The sequence below is a fragment of the Aulonocara sp. 'chitande type north' Nkhata Bay genome, linkage group LG14 (genome assembly GCF_057382095.1).
Source record: "Aulonocara sp. 'chitande type north' Nkhata Bay isolate Kocher_YH1m ecotype deep benthic linkage group LG14, A_spYH_male_GT1.1, whole genome shotgun sequence".
NCBI classification, from domain to species: Eukaryota; Metazoa; Chordata; class Actinopteri; order Cichliformes; family Cichlidae; genus Aulonocara; species Aulonocara sp. 'chitande type north' Nkhata Bay.
In genome coordinates this window covers 4280836-4301641 of record NC_141357.1, presented here as the reverse complement: position 1 = coordinate 4301641, position 20806 = coordinate 4280836, and the positions used below count along the sequence as shown (strand labels likewise).

The 20806-nt window shown below is 39.5% G+C and overlaps 1 protein-coding gene across 3 annotated transcripts in view; it reads left to right on the top strand.

The window, feature by feature from the left end:
• The first annotated feature begins 5395 nt into the window (after positions 1 to 5395).
• The window catches only part of sez6b (seizure related 6 homolog b), a 243156-nt gene continuing 227745 nt past the window's right edge, over positions 5396 to 20806 (top strand). For 2 of the 3 annotated variants that reach the window (XM_086260610.1, XM_086260609.1), the window contains exon 1: positions 5479 to 6040. In XM_086260610.1, coding sequence (XP_086116736.1) covers positions 5965 to 6040 — 76 coding nt within the window. In that variant the 5' untranslated portion in view covers positions 5479 to 5964. Of the gene's footprint in view, positions 6041 to 20806 lie in introns of all 3 variants that reach the window. The other variant, XM_086260608.1, reaches the window with a different exon arrangement.

The window sequence follows — 20806 nt, the reverse complement described above, 5'->3', positions numbered from 1 at the left end:
CCAGGCTGACAAAAAGTCAGAGCTCTGTCGAGCCAAACACTCATTTCACTATTAATGACTTCATGAATTTCTTTATAAATAAAATTTTAACAATTTGAGAAATAATTACTCATAACCATCCCACAGACATAACATTATGTACAGCTACTTTCAAAGCCACTGATATGTATTTAGACTCTTTTTCTCCAATTGAGCTTTCTGGGTTAACTTCAGTAGTTACTTCTTCCAAGTCATCAACAGACCCCATTCCTATGTGATAAAAACAATCAATAATTGGCTATGTACCACAGACCTTCGAGTTGATAGTATTTAAACCACTGATTAAAAAGCCATCACCTGACCCAGCTGTCTTCACTAAGTTTAGGCCAATCTATTGTGCAGCCATACTTTTATCGCAAACATTCTTGAAAGAGTAGTTGTCAAACAGCTAACTGATCATGTACAGAAGAATGGTCTATATGAAGATTTTCAGTCAGGTTTCAGAGCTCATCACAGCACAGAAACAGCTTTAGTGAAAGTTACAAAATGATGTTCTAATGGCCTCTCTGTGCTTGTCCTGCTAGACCTCAGTGCAGCGTTGGATACTATTGACCATAATATTCTATTACAGCTATGCATGCTGTAGGTGTTTAGGGTACGGCACTTTAATCATATCTATCTAATAGACTCAAATTTGTTGATGTAAATAGAAAGACCCCTTCAGGTACTAAGATTAATTATGGATTTCCACACCTTTCCATACTAGAACCAGTTCTGTTTACATTATATAATGCAAGGGATATCTTGTTGGAGGAAGCATTACAAACGATGGAGTAGGCGAGGCAGGTGTATAGTGAAACTAAAGGCCTGTTTAGCCCACTTTCCAGGCCCAAAAGGAATCAGCTTCTCACCTATTTGCTTCTTGGCACTCTCTGAATGCTGTGGACTCCTGGCTGGTATGTGTTGTTAACTTTGATCAAGTGATTCCGTCTCTGTGCCCTGGCCCATTTCACTTGTGCCGGCAAGGAGCAAATTTTCTGAACTTGAAGCCTTTGGTGCAGGCTCCCCTTACCACTGCTTTTTTGGACCAGGCCTGGTCAACGCCAGGCCTGGAATTGTATTTTAATTCCCTGCAATCCTCAGGTCATGGTGAAGAGTTAGCACCTGTTTTAAATTTTAATTGAAATTTAAAAAAACATTTTTAATACAGATGTTTGCTGTCCCAAGAAGCCACTCTGTAATATGGCCACACTTTGTATCATTTGGTTTCAAAAGATCAAAATATGTTCTCAATTTGGAACTTGATGAATCAGTGGTTTCAGACCATACATTTTTCTTAAATGATTTTGTTCATCTCTGTCAACCTGCTAAACTGTGCACTCCTGCATGGCACTGCATGGCCATGCTCTTAAGCCTTCCACTGCTGTTCAGTTCTGTGCTACCTTTAACTATGAAGTGACTTCCTCCACTACTCAAGAGCTAACACTTCAATTGCGTTCTTTTAGTCTAACTGTTCTGGCGTCTGTGGCTCTATTAAAAATCAGGCAACCAAAACCCAGGTCAGAGCCAAGGTTAAATGGCAGTACAAGGCCCATTTGAAGGGGGTGCAGGAGGGCTTAACAGAGGTGGAAATAGGACAGGTTGTAGGTTTCTTTTGAAATGTTGAGAAAAAGTTTGTGACGGTATAGATGTGAAACTGCTTCTGACGGGGTGTGGTCTCAGCTGCAGAGGAAGGGTGGTGCAGTGGGTTCAGAGGGCAGAGCAAGGGGAGGCTGGCAGTCGGAGGCCATTATGGGATCATGCCTCCCCTATTTGATGAACACACAACTGAGAAGGGGAGGAGAGCTGAGAGCAGACAGCTGCGAATGAGCAGTCACCCTCATAATGAGAGAAACCCTATAACACCTTGGAAATCTAACCTATAAATAAGGAGTGTGTGTGTGTGTGTGTGTGTGTGTGTGTGTGTGTGTGTGTGTGTGTGTGTGTGTGTGTGTCCGTGTCCTGTTGGGGAGAACCAACACCGGCTTGTGTTACACTGCTAGGTCAAAATTTTTCTCTGATGTCATTGTCTCTAACCCTCACAACCCCCCTGTTCTTTCTAACACACTGAGCTCCAGCTCACTTTTTTTTTTTTTTTTTTGAAAATTAAGCGCTAGGACTCTCTTTTTACCACCCTCTTATGATCTGACAATCTCAACTTCCTGTTTGGCTTTCTTTGACCACTTTGAGCCTGTCTCTCTCTGCTTTTGTCATGAGCTGGCTGTGTGCAGGCAGGACACAAACTCACTTAGGCGAAACGTGAACTCAAAATACAGCTTTATTGCTGAGAACGAAAAAAGCGATACAAAGCCAAAACTGGGAAAATAACTCGAACTATACTGGGAGCACTAAATAGTCAGGGAAGGGGAAGATACAAGGGGTAGTTTTTGTTCAAGGGATTGTATAGAATAACTCCAGACTGACACAGTGGACTTAAACATGAATAATAATAAAAATTTACAAAAAATGCAAGAAAACACAAAACACTGGGTCAAATTGCCCAGGACAAGGACACGTTTTTAAAGCAGTTTGTTTCCAGTATGAAAAAAAATTATTAAATACACTGTTGTACAATCCTCTGTGACAAAAATGAACCAAAGAGTTTAATGCAGGCTTGAGTTAAAAGGTCTAATGAAACCACAAAGCGCAATGAATGTGAGGGATGGCCTGGCCAGCTGAGGTGGGCTCTTGGGCCATGAGCTGTTAATAAATGCTTAGGGGTTCATATGATTGTTGGGGTTTTCTTTGATTTCTTTGCATTATTCTAGGGTCTGTCCCTTACAATATAAAGCACAATGAGGCAACTGTTGTGATTTGGTGTTATATAAATAAAACTGAATTGAAGGCTGAGTAAGTCAGAGCCTTTCCGAAGGGATGTTCGACTAATGCCACTCTCCAGTGACATGCGGCGAGTGCTATGCTGTGGGCTCTTGCTGAAATAAGCTAGACAGCCACTGATGTTTCTTCATTAGTGACAGTTTTCTTGCGTCCACATTTTGGCAAATCCAACACTGAACCAGTTTCACGAAACTTAGCAAGCAGTTTGCTGACTGTAGCATGGGAGATGGGTGGTCTCGTAGGGTGTCTTGCATTGAAATCTGCTGCAATGACCCGGTTACTGCGTTCACCAGATATCAACACAATTTCGATCCACTCCTCACGTGTTAACCTCTTCAACATGTCAATGGCTGTGAACAAAGAGAAACTTGTAAATAACTCATGAAAGAATAAAGTTACGTTGAAACCAAGCACACCATTGTTGTTCTTGTGACATTACCAATAAGTTTGATGTGTCACATGGCCCTCTTCCTATTGAAAAAAATAAAAGTTGTATCCAAGATGGCCGACTTCTAAATGGCCACCATGGTCACCACCCATCTTGAGGAGTTTGCCCCCTCACATATACTAATGTGCCACAAACAGGACTTTAATATCACCAACCATTCCCATGTTATGACGGTGTATCCATATAAATGGCTCACCCTGTAGAATACAGTTCAGTTCAATTTATTTCAATTCAATTCATTTATATAGTGCTAAATCATGACAACAGTTTCCTCAAGGAACTTTATATTGTAAGGTAAAGACTACAAAATAATAGAGAGAAAACAAAGAAAACCCCAACAATCATCAATCATCAGAATCACAATACTTTATTATTGCCAGAGGAAAGTATGTGGTCACAGTTGCTCCAAGACAGTAAGGACAGTAATTCACTAAACTAAATTAAATAATACAGCATATTACAACATTGCGAGAGGAATCAGGGTCATCTGAGACAGCTTTAACTATATGCTTTATCAAAAAGGAAGGTTTCAAGCCTAATCTTAAAACTAGAGAGGGTGACTTTCTCACAAATCCAACCTGGGAGGTAGTTCCACAGAAGAGGGGCCTGAAGGACCCTTGGATCCCCAAGTAAGCAATTACATTTGCATAGTTTATTCCAGACATTTACTATGCTTTTTTAAAAGTATATAACAACAATAAATGTTCATAAGATGTTTTAAATTTCATCGAAATGATAAAGTATAAATTGATCATCTACGTAGTGTATAATATAAAGCTTAAAATTATACTATTAAAATTATTCCTGCGATCCCAGGGGCTATGATGTCAGAGTCACCCATGGCAACCTGGTCCTGGGTGAGGGACCAGAGAAAGAGCGATTCAGGTGACCCTTATGAGTCAAAAATCAAGGGAAAGGGTTACCGAAGCCCTCCCTGGAGGCAAGCCTGGGGAGGGGGTCCCAAGGAGAATGCCTGGTGGCCAGGCCTTAACCCATGGGGCTTGGGCAGGTGCAGCCCAAAGAAGAGACATGGGTTCACCCTCCCGTAGGCTCACCGCCCACAGGAGGCACTGTAAGGTTCGGGTGACGACCAAGGGTAGAGACCCTGGGGACCAATCCCCAGCTACTGAGACTTGTGATTGGGGCATGGAACATCACCTCTCTGGTGGTAAAGAAACCTGAGCTAGTGTGTGAGATCATGAGCTCCCGGCTAGATATAGTCGGGCTCACCTCAACACACAGCTTGTATTTTGGAACCAGTCTCGTGGAGAGGGGCTGGACTCTGTCCCAGTCTAGAGTTGCCTTTGGTGAGAGGCACCGGCCTTGGGTGGGTATCTTGGTATCCCTTTGGCTTGCTGCCTGTACATTGACATTTTTCATGGCAGATGAGAGGGTTTGTTCCCTGCACCTTTGGTTCAGGGAACAGGTTGAGGGGGTGAGGGATGAACTGTCAACTGATCACCAATCAGCAGTGAGTTGGATCAGGTGGATGCTGGACAGACGTGGGATGCCTAAATGTATTGTGAAGGTATGCTAGGAATGCTCCTCGCTCCGCTCCTGTTACACACTCCTCTCCAAAACCTGCTAAGACAAGACGGGAAGGTCAGTGGCCTATTCATGAAATGCATGAAAGCAATATTTCTGGTCAGACCCCGGGCTTCACTAACTCAATAACTCAGCAATCCAGTGTCGACTGAAACTCATCCACCCAGTTAAGTAGTGGCCACTGACAAAGGTGATCAGCGGCAGCTGGTGAAGTAGATGGGCGACAGGTGTGGCTGGCTTCAGCACGGGAAACTCCTCTGGCCTGATGACGCCCACAAACTGGCATGGTGGAACACACACAAACACACAGGAGAGGAGGCAGGGGGAGGGAAGTCAGAAACAAAACACAAAGAAAAACATGCACATGGGCAGGTCGACCAGCAGAAACTGCCAGACCATGACATCTCAGCAAAAATGAAGTCCATAGACTTTATATAAGTGCAAGAAAATTGTAGTAATGTAAGGCTTGTGTATTTTCTTTCTTTTGATCATTATTGTTTCTCTTGGCATTATTTCAATTTAGAATGTAATATATTACCTTTTTACTACACTAGGGTTCCAAATGCAGGACTTAATGCAAAGGATCAGATAGCATATAAATTCATTAATTGCAACAAAACTAAAATCAAAATATAGAAAAATGTAGAAATTGCATGCATAATCATCAGTGATCTGACGTCAAACGTTCACAATTCACTTTTAGCCTTTAAAAGAATCACTGTCTTTAGACCAAACTTTGAGCTCCAACTGTTTTTCCTGTGTTCCACTGGATGACGCTAGGAGCTGTTCACAGTGCTGAATGCTCGGCGGCAGTGCTGCCCTGAAGAGGAGTCTCCTAGCAAGTAGAACACAGAGCGCTGCAACGGCAACAGCAGCTCTCTACAGCCTCCAGTCATCGCACAGAGTACAGTCTGTAGTCTGTAGTCGTGTTGGTGGAACGAAAATAACAGCCCGTCGTCTGCTTCAATGAGTACGTTCAGACAGCAAAACCGGGCTGAAGTCACCCAAAGGAGCACGCAGTGTGTGTAGTCGTTGTTCGGCGGAGCTCTCGGTGCTTCGGTCCGTCGGAGGCAAAGTGCTGATTCCAAGGCTCAAGAAGCGCTAAACGGGAAAACATGATGAATGGGATGAGATATTATTTTCCTGTCCTGCTTGTTCTGGTGGCGGTGGTCAAAGACACGGGCGCCAGAGGTAAGAACTGTTCAAATTATATTTATTTCGAAAAAGCTGTTCCCGTGTTTATCCCGAGTGCTTACATGGTTTTTCAGCCTTCGACTTCGCTTTCCAGAATGAGATGCTTGGGTGGTGGATTTTGTCTTATTTTCGTAATGGACGCTTTCCGTTTCCACCGTTTTCCAGCTCCTCCATGTGCTCACACGGCTTACGAATAAAACGCACTGGTTATTGTGAGGAAGACACGAGTGCGTACAGGTTGTGGCTAAATTTCAGGTTTGATTGTTTACATTGCTGTCCGATAAAAACATGAGCAGCACAAATCTTAAAAGCCCATTAAAGTTGTCAATCAAGGCGCATTTTACATAGCAGAAAGCAAACTTTAATAACCGTTACAACTTAGTATATGATTCATTTATAAGTCCAGAGGCAAGCGGGCGGATAAAAATGCAATTTTCCATCCTCAACATTACTAACTAATTACAACAAATACATTAAAAATAAAATGTATACATTAATAAACAACAAAGAAAGATCGCATCTTTCTCAGTGCTCTTATCATAACAGAGGAATGGCTTTACAGCTTTCCTACATTTTTCATATTTCCCAACAAAACACAGAGGGCAACAAAGCATGGATGGTGTTAGACGTCTCCCCGGATAGAGGCTAGGCGACATTTCGCCTAATATTTTCTGAATCCCTAGCCCGATACCTAAGAATTGACTTATCAACACTGCCTAGTCTAAGCATTAAAACTGTTATCATATCATCTATATCATACATGCCTCTTTGACAGATGACAAGAACTCTATGAAGTAAAGAAGTTATCTGAGGAGAAGCCCCTGCTTTGTCACTCATCTTTTAATTAGACATGTCTGTGTAGGTGTAGCCGACACCGGCAGAATCCACATTTTTCGGATGATCGGAGTCAGATGCCTGTTTTTAGATCTATATTGTGATATGTTAGAAGTGTCACTTACTAAATAAGTTAAGTAGAGTAGAGGATTCATCATGACATAGCTAGAATGAACTGCTCAGTGTGCCATTTGGTTTGAGTCTCATCTAGGAATTTGATGTCACAAAGTTAAACTGTTCCCTGTTAGACTGCTGCTACTGTCACCATACACACTTCCATTAGCAGAGCCGTGTACTAATTTTACACTACATAATTAGTCTTAGTATGTTTGTGTTTCCACAGCAAAATGAAATATAGACCAAGTGTGTTTTTGACTGTACTGCACTGCTAGTGTACACTAAAAATTCACAGTTCTAAGGGTAAAAAGATAAGCTACTAAGTTGCTGAAAATATAAATATGTTTCAGAAAGTGTTGGTGGATATCTTCACACAGATTAAAGGCTCAAATACATATTTTTCTCTGTCAATGTCAAATGTCAAAACTCATAAAATTCGTATTTTTTGTAGAGTTACTTCAAGATAGAAGATTAATAACTTCTGTAGTGCTGTATACACTTTTGGGCTGACATGAAGGAGAAGAGACTTATGTTACAGTTTTTTGTTTTCTTTCATTTTGTGTTATTGTTTTTTCCCCTACAATACGTCATGAACATGGGACCTACTGAGGTGTTATTCCTGAGGAGTTTTTGTTCTGGGGCTGTAAGATGTCGCTGATGATTGCGAATGCTACTGGAGTGGAGGATGTGCAACAAGATTACTGATCTAAGTCATCAGTGATTTTAATGTTTTGATTGTCTGACATTTTTGACTGAGGTCAAAAAGAAGTAGGCAGAGAAAATTCAGGTCCACCTTCTCCTAAGTTTGTCCATTAGAGAAGACTTTATCTAAACAGTTTGAAGCTGTTAGAATTAGTTTGGGATTTGAAAAACTTTCTGACCCGAGCCACTAGGATTGAAGTTTTAATAGGTTCGAATCTCATAACAAAAGTCACAGTAAATTATTTGTGTAAAGTTATTGGAGTCTACCCAAGCAATGGAGTTTCATGGAATAAATAATGTATGGCCTGTTGTTGGCATGACTGACTGGTCTGACCCAGGATCCAGACCAGGATTGAATAGGTTGAATGACATATGCATCTAATTTGTCCCCAGAACTTGTCATCCAAGGAACTTGTTCTGGGGCTAAAGAGTCCCTAAAGGAACCATTATTATGTTTAAATGTTCTTGAAAAATAATCTAGCTCATAATTATGCTCATATATCTGATATTGACTAAGCAAAAATCTCTTTATTGAATTACATTGCTGGCAGTCATGTTTTCAGGTAATCAAAAGCTGTGGAAGTGAACAGTGAAAACCTGGATAAAAACAAAGTTTTATTCTGAGTGTGTAAAAATTTAGTATAACACAAAGTGTCTCATGCAAAGATACTTCACCTGACCTTGGTTGCTTTTGTGTCTAAATTAGAAACAATGAGTAGGGATTTTGGGGCTTTTAATTTGTAAACAGCTTTTTCAAAATTCTGTTTTTTAGCCTTTGATATATAGAATGCAGTATTTGGTAATGGTCAAGCTTAAATTTGCTTTTTTGGTGTAGTGCTCAATCTTGCGTCCTGAGGTAGCTTGTGACAAAAAAGATAAAAAAGTAGAGATGCTGTTTGATATCCCAGTAGGTTTGAAGAATGCTTAGTTTAATGCATAATTTGTAACAATCTAGCTGCTAGTGGTCTTAAAAAAGTTGTAAAGCTTAAGATTCAAGGAGATGTGGCACTTGTGTGTTTCGGTATTAACATTTTTTTAACCAATTGATTGGCCTGCTTTTGTAATATACGTAATATTCAAACATGTAACATTTCATGTTTTATGCTTGTATAGTACTGTCCATTTTACTTCCCTCTTCACCACTAAATTAATGAATCGGTTTTATGAGACGCTACTCTTGATCTAATAGACAAGTGTCACCCAAGGGAGGTGATACTTTATGTTAGTAATTGCTATCCTTGACCCTGGCTTCTGATTAGCCTATAATCGGAAGTGCCAGGACCCTGCAGACGCTTTGTTTGGCTGCCACTTCTTACTATTCAAAGCTCTTCACTGTCACTGATGCACAAAACGGTGTGCTCTCAGCAAGCTTTAATGGTATGAAATAAGCCTTGCATGAAATAAACCTAGTGTCTTTTTGGAAAGCAGAATAGCAGAGGTTATAAAGTCTGTCTTTTTTGGTTCACTGTTGGCTTCAGGGATCATGCTTGTAGTTGACCTTGACCTTTCATTTTTCTGGAAGGCAGGCATTTTCTTTGCAGGACTGTGTTAGCACCAAGTTCTATTTACAAAACAAAATCCAGTGGTGTGTGTTACATTCATGTTATTACAAATCCAAAATACTTCAACATCAGTACGACCAAAGCATAACATACATTTTTGTGTCTTTTTTAGGTACATAGACAGCTATCTGTTTCTATTTATGTCTCTATGGTCTGGAAATCAATTTTTTAGGCTGTTAACTTCTTTGGGTTGCTCGTGTTTCCATTGTTAATACAGCACAAGTGTTTCAAATTACTCTGCATTTACAACTACAAAACAGTGTCAACAGGCATAAAGGCAGACACGATGTTCACTGTGATGTACAGAATGACTCAACAAAATCCCAATTTTATTCGCTCTGTATTGTTCCTTTTTTATATACTGAGCCAAAATGCAATCGAACTCTGAGCCAAAAATAAGCTGACAGTTATATTCTGTTGACATCTGCATACACGACGTTTTATATTTTCTTGTTCTTGTTCTTCTTCCTTTTCGTCCAGCCGGGACGGTTCACCACAGCTGATCATCTCCCACCATCTGACCCTGTCCCAAGCATCCTCTTTTGTGAACACAGCGTTTTATGATTCGGGTGTGAACAAGTGAATTTGAACTGTTTGAACCACAACTTTACAATGACTGTCCAGGGGATTGTTAGTCATTGTTAGTTAACAGTAAATGATTATTAAGTCAAGCTTAACTCAGTTTACTACTTATGAACAATGCCCATTATAAAGTGATAACTATAACTTTAATCTTGCCTAATGATAATTATTCCAATTTTAAGTAATTCAGTACAAATAGGAACAACCAATAAAGAATAAAAAAACATAGTTAATCAAAATGTGAACTATAACAAGTGGCAACAAAGGTGCAACCCAGAAACTACTATCAGAGTCCATGACCAATCCTTTTCAACCTTAGTTTATTCTGCACGCACCAATATATGTCATTCACGTTCCTTGTTTTGTCCTTGAAATACAGATTTGGCGTAAACCACTTAATCTGAAGCAATTTATTTGTTATAATATACAAGAGTCTCATAGCCTTTACCAGTAATTGCTTGCTTGGTTGTCATAGTGATCATCAAGTTATTTTTAATATGACCTAAGTTGACTTAAGTCCTGTGTTTTTTTTCTTTGGCAAAAAATTATGGCATGACTTGCAAAATAGGTTTGAGATCTTGAATTTAAACATAAAGTGCAGCTACACATTGTACCCACAGCATCTCAATTAAGATAAGATAAGATAGAACTTTATTAATCCCTCGGGTGGGTTCCTCTGGGAAATTCGACTTCCAAAAAAAGCACAGCAACGACCGAAGTTACAGTTACAGAACTGTTATATATATATATATACACACACACACACACACACACACACACACACACACACACACATATAAATACAGAGACAAATATAAATAAAATATACAAAGGGGATAAATAGAATAAATAGGAATAAAAAATAAAAATACAAGTGAATTGCACATTTCAAGTATTGAGTCTATTGCACTGTTGACTATTTACAAAAAGTATTGCACAAGGTATTGTACAGGTATTGTACAATTAGTCAACATATTTTGTTAAAATTTAAAAGGATGTTGGTTTGGTTTTTCATTTGGTAATGATACAGAACATGGAGGAAGACAATACTTTGCAGAACTGGGGCACTTGTTAACAGATCTATCCCATATGGAAAAGAAATAGCAAAACATATATGATTTACTCATGAAAGTGGCCACTTTCTCATTACTTTCATATATATTTTTAGTAAGTATACAAAACATACAAGTTTCATTGTATAATTTTTCAAGGGATCTTATATGTGTTTTCACTCTTGTATGCTTTTCATACAAGTTTCATACAAGACAGATAAAAACGTTATAAGATTTATATATATCTTTTCCATATGGGATACTAAGGGAAAATTACAATGTGAAACAGCTCAACCTCTACACAATTAACACTGCAGCACATGTCAACAGTGCGGATGTACTATCTGTCAGAGAGAAGAAGTAGCTCCATGACAAAATAAATCTCTGACAATGTTGCATTTTCAGCTTTGGGCAGTTTTATCCTGAAGCTTAGACCTGAGCGATCAGTCCTGGTTCTACTTAATGTTTTGCCATTGCTACTACACTCACTGCTGATTGCTGCTCTGTTATTCTGTTATACTGTCTCTTTTCATGTAGCATTCTGTGCAGTTTAAGCACAATAATGGAAATATAACTGCAAGTAGTTGTAGACCTGAAATAGAACCTGTTTTGATGATGTCTCAGAGGTTTTGGGGTCAGACAGTCTGTCCTTTTTCCTTCAGATTACTACCCAGATAAATATGTTGGCCCTGGCTGACCCAGAGCAAGTGATGCCCTCAGTCCCACCCCCAGGGCCTGCTTGCATTGCCACTGCCTGTCATCATTGTCAGCACTCTGCTGGGAGAGCTGCCTGACACTAATGGCTGCTGCAAGGCTGACTGGGCTAAAGGGGCTTTATTATAGGCCAACAACAACACAGTGCACCAAACACATAGACATCACAGCTTTCAGGGTCTAAAGGAAGGGGCTGCATAGTGCCCTTGGCAAATAGAAGTGATCCAATTTTTAAACAGCACCCTTTTGGGGTGTTACCACACCCCAAAAGTTATGTTATATTTTCTCTCAGAGATGAATTAGTATATTTTGGGTTCTTACATAAGTCTTCAACGTGTGGAAGAGGATTGTACCTACACAACTAATACATAAAAACATAGAATATCTAACTGTCGGATGGAGTAGTGTAAAGCACACTGCCGTGGCCTCTACAGCAGTAGACATGTGTTCTATTGAGTGATGAATTATGCTTCTCTGTTTGGCAAAAGTTAAATTTTTTCCCTGTGTCATTGTTAAGCTTTTCTTAATACCTTTTCCAGGGATTTTATAAAAAAGACAGACAAGAGCACTCAAAACTCCTTGCTTTCTATCTAACATTGACACATTCGTATTCTGATGAACTCACCGGAGAGCGACTTGGGGTTAGTATTGTGCCCAAGGATACGATGCAGACTGGAGAAACCAGCAACAGTCCAATCAGTAGATGACCAGCTATACTTCCTGAGCCATCCACAGTCACTGTGATGTCACCCTTTTGCCTTGATTTTGAAGCCTCAGTGAAACCTCATTTTAGCTCCTACTCTTAGAAGATAGAAGTTTCTATTTTTGAATTATCAGGTGACAGTACCAAGCTTTGGTCACAAGTGTCATTCGTTACATTCATACATGGCTGACTAAATCTTTTGCTGAATAAAACGGTTTCTTCCTTTCAGAACCTGTCCTCATTTAATTCATATAACTCCTTCAAATGTTTATAGGAACTATTTTCAGAAGTGATAAGAGACCCTTTCTTCCTTCTCTATCTGTATCTCTCTCCCTCTCACACACACACATACACACCCTTTCCCCACCCCCTTCATCATCCCTGCCACAGCAGAAAAGCAATTTGTTCTTGGTGTCACTGATCTGATGCAATCAGCACTGCTTCACGCTTTTGAATAAAGAAAAGACAGCGAGAAAGGACACTGTTTAATTAAAAGACACACTTTGGTGAATGTGATGATCATATAATTTAAGGTGGAGGACGTAAGGGTTACTTGTTCAACACCTGCGTAACAATTATGACTGATTAACCTATCCAAACTCACCCGTTGCACTCATCAAGAGCTATTCAGGGTGTTGAGACTACAATCTCCTTCTAATTGTCTCCCAGCCTTTTCCTCTTTAAAGCACTCACTTGGAAATGAGATTTATCAAAATTCACTGCTGCTCCCTCTCACAGGAAATAGCGGCTTTGGTTCTTTACATACAACTGCTGACACCTTCAGAGAGGAGCTGAGGGGGTGGAGAGGTGGAGCACTCTCATTTTCCCTTTTCTCCATCTCCTCTTCTCTCTTTGGATAGCAGTCCCTGTGAAGTGAACAGTGCTCTTGTGAAGTATTTACCCTCATCTCTGTCAATCAAAGCTGGTTTCCTAAGGCTGCATTCATCTGCTTTACAATATCTTTGGGTCCTCTCCAGTTTGCTATTTCCCATGACAGAGTCTCTGAGTTAAATTAAATATGATGCAAATGGCAGATGATGCATTTTGAATTGCATCTGCTTTATATGTCACCATCACATCCCACATCCTGACATCTCTGAATGCTGCTTCATGTGGCCTTTACAGAACATTCATGAAGAGTCACACATTGAGCTGAGAGTGTCTCTTTTGACTTTAAATCTGACAATAAAGAATTCTCTGAATCCAGTTTTGCACACAGACACAATTAAGTCCACCCTAACAGTCTGAATTTCAAACTGGTACATTAATCCTTAGCATGGCCTAATTGATAGCTGTCACTTAACATCAATCCAAGAGCACCTTGGGGTATTTCTTGCAAATCAATAGTCAGTGTCAGTCATATTTGGTTTGCTGCTATGCCTCAAGCAATCTATTTTGGATCTTGCACCATTTATTTTAGGTAAAAGCTACTTTTGGCTTCTCCCCTGTGTTTGACCTTCCAAAGGTTTTCACCAATGATGAACAAATTATTTACTTTATTTTAAACTGTACGCTCTACTTGCTTAGTGACACCTTGTCACTGAGCTTATACACTCAACAATGGGCATGAACATAGAGCAGAAATTCTGCTCCTTGTTGACATGTTAGCATCAAACAGTTATTGTCGGTTTGCAGGCAGCACCTTTTTGATGCCAGTTTCCCATTTCCCAAATTGAAGTCTGGTGACTGTGGATCACTGCACTCTGCTGGTTCATGTTTAAAAACGTGATGATAAAAGAATTTCGACGTGTTGCATAATCCTGCCCAAGCCGTTCAAAGATGGTGCACTATGGTCATAAATAAATAAATGTGATCAGCAAATGGTTGTGGTTTCCACTAAGAGGTTCACAACTCAAAAAAAACAAGCAAACAAAAAACACACAGAGAAAAACTACATGCAATGCTTTCATCATACCTTACCATGAGAACCAATTTTTTCATTCTTCTAAACTTTTCCCTCATCATGGATGCTTTTGTTCTTTGCGACTATCCTGTCTAAACTCAGCAGATGTTTTTGTGTCTAAATCCAATCAGGTAAGCAGTTAAACCTGCATGAGTGGCATTAACATGTAGCCATATTTAAATTTTACCCAAAGCCCTTTTCTTCTTCTCATCCTTGGTTTTGTGATGGCTTGTGGAAGTGGGTAGACCTAAGGAGCAGGCAAAACAACGAGTTGTGCAAGAAAGTGGGTTATTTACAAGCTTCAACAGTGATGAAAAAAAAACTGAATTAAGGTGTGGCATATATACCTTTATGTGGCTTTCAGGGAGTCTGTAAAAGGGGAGAGGGAGAATTAGTAGAGGCAGGAGTACAGGCAGAGGCAAATAACTGAATATTTGACTGAAACATTCCTTGAAATCCGAAGAGTGTGTTTCTAAGGGAGGTTAGTTGCAGGGGTGACTGGAGCTGAGGTTACCAGAGACCTGTGGTTTAGATTGGGCAGGGAGAAGAGTTTCTGTCAGAGGCTGGCTGTATGGGAGAAGCTGCATGCTAGAAGGCTAGAGATGTTTTGCCTATGATCTGGAGTTCCACAGAGCAAGATGGGTGAGTTCTTTAGGTAAGTAGCTGGGGATGCACAGGCAGGAGTCCATGAATATCGGACACCATGAAGGAAGAGACAGTCTTGTGCAGAATCACAGTCACAGCTGAGCCTAAATATTAAAACATTGCTTTTGAGATGAGTATAAGCCCAGCTTAGGAGGAATGGCTTCACTCAAAGGTGGAGGGCCTGTAGCCTGACAGGTCTGACGCTGTGCAGTAAATGACCAGAGGTGGCAAAAATATATACATTCTTTATTTAAGTACAAGTGCAGATATTAGTATTAAAAATACTCTAGTAAAAGTTGAAGTACATATTCAACTTCTTTACTCAAGTAAAAGTGAAAAAGTAAAAAAAAATAAAATATTATTATTATTATTATTTTTTAAATGTTCACGGTGCACCATGTAAAACCGGTTAAAACCAATATTAACCGGTTTTACAACATTATACTAGACAGTATAATGTTAGTGTGAAGGTGGAATTCAATAAATGAACCTAAGCATCATCAGCTTAACTTCAAATTCATCTCTGTTACACTCAAGGTAACCTTACTCTGGCCAATGGCACAACAGCTACTTTGCACCGTTGACACGCTATTCTTTATTTTAAATTATTCATAGTAGAGCAAACTGACCTGTCTACGTCTTCAGTTCAATTCAATTAATTTTTGCTCAATAGTTTGTCAAGATGGCGCTTCCACTCTTTGCCAGTGAACTTACTAATGCAACTATGCTGGACATAAGGCGTTGTCTCCACTCCTATCTGGGATTCCAGCTCACCTTTCTCGCACCCTGGCCTCAGTCTCATGGCAAAAGCGCTTCAGAAGTTGGTGCAAGCGCAGTGGTCTGCTTGTGAAGCTTAAGGCGTACTTGGTGTGCCCTTCCCCGGCTCCTTGGAATGAACATGGATCTGTGCCCGTGGATCCCATTGACACCTGGCTGGTGCCTGTTGTTGGCTTGGATCAGATGTTCCAGCCATGTAGGATCTTCACTCCTCATCTTTGTCAGTGTGGGGTTAACCTGCAGCTGCTGTGTGGGGTCTCACAGTCAGCCACAAATGTGCTGATTGGATTTGTTTTTGGATTTGTGAACACTAGATTGTTGAGTAATACAACTTTTATTTATCACCCAAGGACTAAATTTCCTCTGTATAGCTGAAACATGGTTAAGTGCTAGTGAGTCCAGCGCATTCACAGAACTTGTAGCGGATGCCTGCTGCTTTTTAAACTCTGCTCAAATATGGGGCAGAGGCCTAGCGGTTGTTGTAAAGAAGCAGTATAAATGTAAACCACTGTCCTTATCAACATCACCTAGTAGCTTTGAACTGCGTGTGTTTGAGCTGAGTCGCTCTCACACAGTGCTCTGTGTTGTGGTTTACAGACCCCCCAAATACAATAAGGACTTCTTAACTAATTTTTCTGATCTGTTGGCTGAAATTATGCCAAAACACAATCATGTCCTTATTTCTGGGGACTTCAACCTTCAGGTGTGCTGCCCTTGTCCTGCTGCAGTTGTTGGGTGCTGTCATGTTTTAACCCTTCCACTGCTGGACAGTTCTCTGTTGTTTTTAATCAGAACTGCAGTAATTCCAGTAATTCTTAAATCCAGATATGACGCTAAGAGGAAACACTTTGCTGCTATTATTCAGGCAAATTGATGTAAGCCTCATGCTTTATTAAAAACTATTGAGATGGTCCTTCATGCGCTGTTGGTGTCGAGTCTTTTCAGGAAATTTGTGAAAAATTTCTAAACTTTTTTATTGATAAAGTATCACGTGTGAAAGCGCAGATTTCCTATTCTGCTCTTGACCCTTCTATCCGTGTCCTTTGCTCTGCTACCAGTTATGACAGTTTCTTTGCTCAGCCTGCAGGAGTTGGTTTCTCACCTGAAGCCCTCAGGTTCCCTATATGATGCTCTTCCTCCATGATTTTTCAAAGAGCTTTTTACTCACCATAGCACCATTTGTACATTCCATTGTAAAAAGTCATTTGTCGTCTGGTGTTGGAGCTGTTGTAAATGTGCAGTAATTCAGCCTCTGCTCAAGAAACCTGCTCTTGATCCTGATATTATTGCAAATTACAGGCATATTTCCAAACTGCCTTTTATCTCAAAAACTCTTAAAAAGGTAGTTTACAAGCATTTAATGTCCTTTTTAGAGGAACATGGTATTTTAGAGGGTTTTCAGTCTGGTCTTAAAGCTTTACACAGTACTGAATCTGCCCTTTTAAGAGTTTTTAATGATGTGTTTTTAGCAACCGACTCAGGTGAATGTTATTATTGTGCTTTTAGGTTTAACTGCTGCCTTTGATTCAGTGGATCATAAAATTTAGTTTCTCGGTTAGAGCAGTTGGTGGGTGTTGGGAGTACTGCACTGCAGTGGTTCAGATCTTATTTGGCAGAGTGAACTTTCCCAGTGAAACTTGATGTTTAGGATGTTTAAATTTAAATATTACCTCTCTTCTTCCTCTCATATCTTGTCTTTCTTATCTTTCTCCATCTCTGAGTGAAGTTAGCTCTCATTCTTTTCGTCCAAGAGAAGCTGTACTTTTAGCTAGCAGACACACTGTGCAACAAACTACACATAGATAGTTTGTGTTTGCTGATGGCTGTCAAGGAGATAGAAATGTTGCATTTGAATTGACCAGAGTGTTAAAAAACATTACTCCCTTTATGTTTGCCTTTATGTTTCCACTTTTGTAGGGTTAGCTAGTATGCCAGTACCAAGTACCTGCAGTTGTTTTGGTGTTGGGCCAAACAAAAGAAAAAACAACAGCCCATTTTAACCCCTGACTATGGCGCATGGTTTTGCTTCTTTTATCTCTTTTTATGAGATGCCCTGGTGATTATTCGCCTTTCATGTGTTACTGTTTCGACTTAAACCGGTTTGATGTTTCAAGGCCTGCAGTGATGTGAAATACTAAATACAATCATATGCCTGTTTTGAAGATGTAAGGATCAGAAAGTACATATACTTGTTTTAAAAATGTACAAACTTAAAGGAAAAGGTTGTCAGAAAATAGCTACTCAGGTAAAGTACACATACCTGAAAATTCTACTTAAGCACGGTATAGTATTTATACTTCGTTGCTTCCCACTTCTGCAAATGACTTATATGCTGATGCATATTTTGTCTGATCTCAGGGATTTCTTTATGTCTCTTTATTTGTTAAAGAACAGTTTTGTCAAATTTGTTAAAAATTGTACTCTCTTTAGCTACAGAGGATGTCCAATCTCTCTTTGTTATTTTTATAGTTGACGAATATATAGCCTTCTCTTTGTCTTTTATCAAAATCTTACTCAGAAAACATCAACTGAGCAGCTTTGACAAGTTTGTAATCGACAGTAACTGCTTCTCATTTCCTGGGTGATTGCTCATTTCCTTCTCTGTCAACATCTCATCTGTCCATCTCAGCCATTGCTGCTGCCTCTAAGTCCAGTCCACTGGGTACTGGAGGCGCATTGATCCAGCAGCAGTGGCGCATGGCCATTGTTTATACAGAAGACAGGCCCTGTCCGCTCTTCCTTCATGCACTGGCAGACAGTGTACACCTGTCTAATTGGGGCTGGCTTCTTCTGTGCATACAGAGCCAAAGGCCTCTCCACAATGATTAGGACTCTGACAGCTTGGCTCTCTTTTAGATTGCTGCTTCACATCCAGTGAGCTGTTTTGGTGAGGAGAGGGAGGAGGGTCATAGTTTGTTGTTTAAAGGTAGACAGACAAGGGAAGTCGCTATTTTTGTGTCACACATTTCTGTTGTCCTTGGAAGAGAATGAGAGAAATAACACTTGTCAGTAAAGGCTGTGATAGTAATCCTCCTTTTTTGTCCACTAATTTAAATCTATATTCTAAAGGTAAACAGAGCTGCCTGGGTTGGCGGGGTGGGCAAAAACCGAGCTTGGCTAAAATCATGTCACAGAAAGGCAGAGTCTTGGTTATGGAGGAGGAAGAGAATAACTGAGCAGAGGAAAAGTGAGTAGACAAGACAGAAAAAGTGTGGGGCCCGCAGAGCCATTGGGGGGGTATGAAAAGCGAAAAAAACAAAAAATAAAAACAACGCTTGGGCACTGCTAGCACGGGGCTCCCACACAAACGCAAAGCAGGAGATGAAGCATCGCTGAATATGTTTCCAAACCAACTTCATTCTAAGCCAAAGACTAGAAAATATGGTGAAGCAAATCTTCCCTTTGGTTTCACCTGCACAAGTGCCGAGGTAAGTCTCCCCTGCTTAATTGCTTTTCCCTGCGTCGGGAGCAGTGCTGGGCTCTCCAAATCATGGACAAACAGGATCCCACATTCTTGATTTTTAGTTCACAAACACTTGTTGTAATGACTAACTAATCCTGACATTTTGGAGATGTTAGCTCTTTATACAGTAAAGTTACAAATAAATAATATTACTTTGGTTTCTGCCACTGTACAATTTCTCTGTTGCTTGATGCATCAGTCATAACAACAAAACATATTCTAGTCTTTACTTTATAATTCACAGTTAACCCATATGGAAAAGATATATATAAATCTTATAAAGTTTGTATCTGTCTTGTGTGAAATTTGTATGAAAAGCATATAAGAGTGAAAACAGATATAAGATCCCTTGAAAAATTATATAATGAAACTTGTATGTTTTGTATACTTACTAAAACAATGTATGAAAGTAATGAGAAAGTGGCCACTTTCATGAGTAAATCATGTAAGCCTTATATGATTTACTCATGAAAGTGGCCACTTTCATGAGTAATCACATATACGTTTTTACTATTTCTTTTCCATATGGGAATCTTTCATGTTCGTAAGTGGATACCAGACCCATGTAGAGAAAAATTAAGTATTTTCGTCTAGACATCCCAAAATGTGATGCCCACATATGTGGACGCCAGGTCCTAGGAGGTTAAATAAGAATTTGTTGTAGTGCTTCATATCATTATCTGGCTCATTGTGATTTTCATGAAGATAATCAGTGTGTATTTTGGTTAATTATGGATGCCAATGTAAAACTTGGAGTTTGCCTTGTTTTTGATCATTTCTTTATACCTCTACCAGTGACCAGTGAGTTAATAGCAAAAGGATTTTCACTATTTATTATTTAAGTGATTGTTTCCCATTATGTGACACTGACCTGTTCTCCCCTTTTGTTCTTTCTGGTATTGACACCAAGTTAATTTGTGTGTTCACTGCAGCCCTTAGAGAGTGTTCACTTATATAATTTGTTATTATTAAATATTACTTTAAGTTTTACTCTGAATTTTTGTTTACTGAACGTCTCGATCACCATTTGCATATTCTAACAGTTTCAAAAAGGACTGCATCTGGCACTATTTTTATAGCAGCTGGAAACTTTCTTCCTTAATTCCTAGTAGAGCTGGGTGATATGAGATTTTTTCATATCACGATATGTTTTTTTCATTTCAGGCGATAACGATATCTATCACGATATAAGCCAAATAACTATATTTGTAAGATTTAAATGTGCCGTTGCTCACAAGTAAAATGTGAAATAATCAGCAGCTTGTTTTTATTTAAATATTTATTTCCCATAATAAGTTCAACAGGGTAGATGTACTTAAGGAACATGAGACTTTTTCAGGTAAATAAAGGCAAATATTGCAAACTGCACAAAAGGCAGCCGCTAAAGCGTTTAAGTTTCAAAATAGAACAAACGAAACAGACTAAATTGTCAATTCCACTTAGAAACAAAATATTAATTCTAAAAATAAATCTTAGTTTGTTTTACAGAAGAACAGACAAAACTGACTAACTTTTGTCAATATCAAATAAACTGAGAACTAAAAGGAAATTCTCAATCTCTCCTTGTTGTATAGCTGAGCTTTTCAAACAGTTTTAACAGTTACTTTAGTCTGACAAAAGCCGAATGACGAATTAGCGCTTCCAGTCAGAGACTGAGGCTACGTCCACACGTACACGGGTATTTTTGAAAACTGAGATTTTCCATTTTA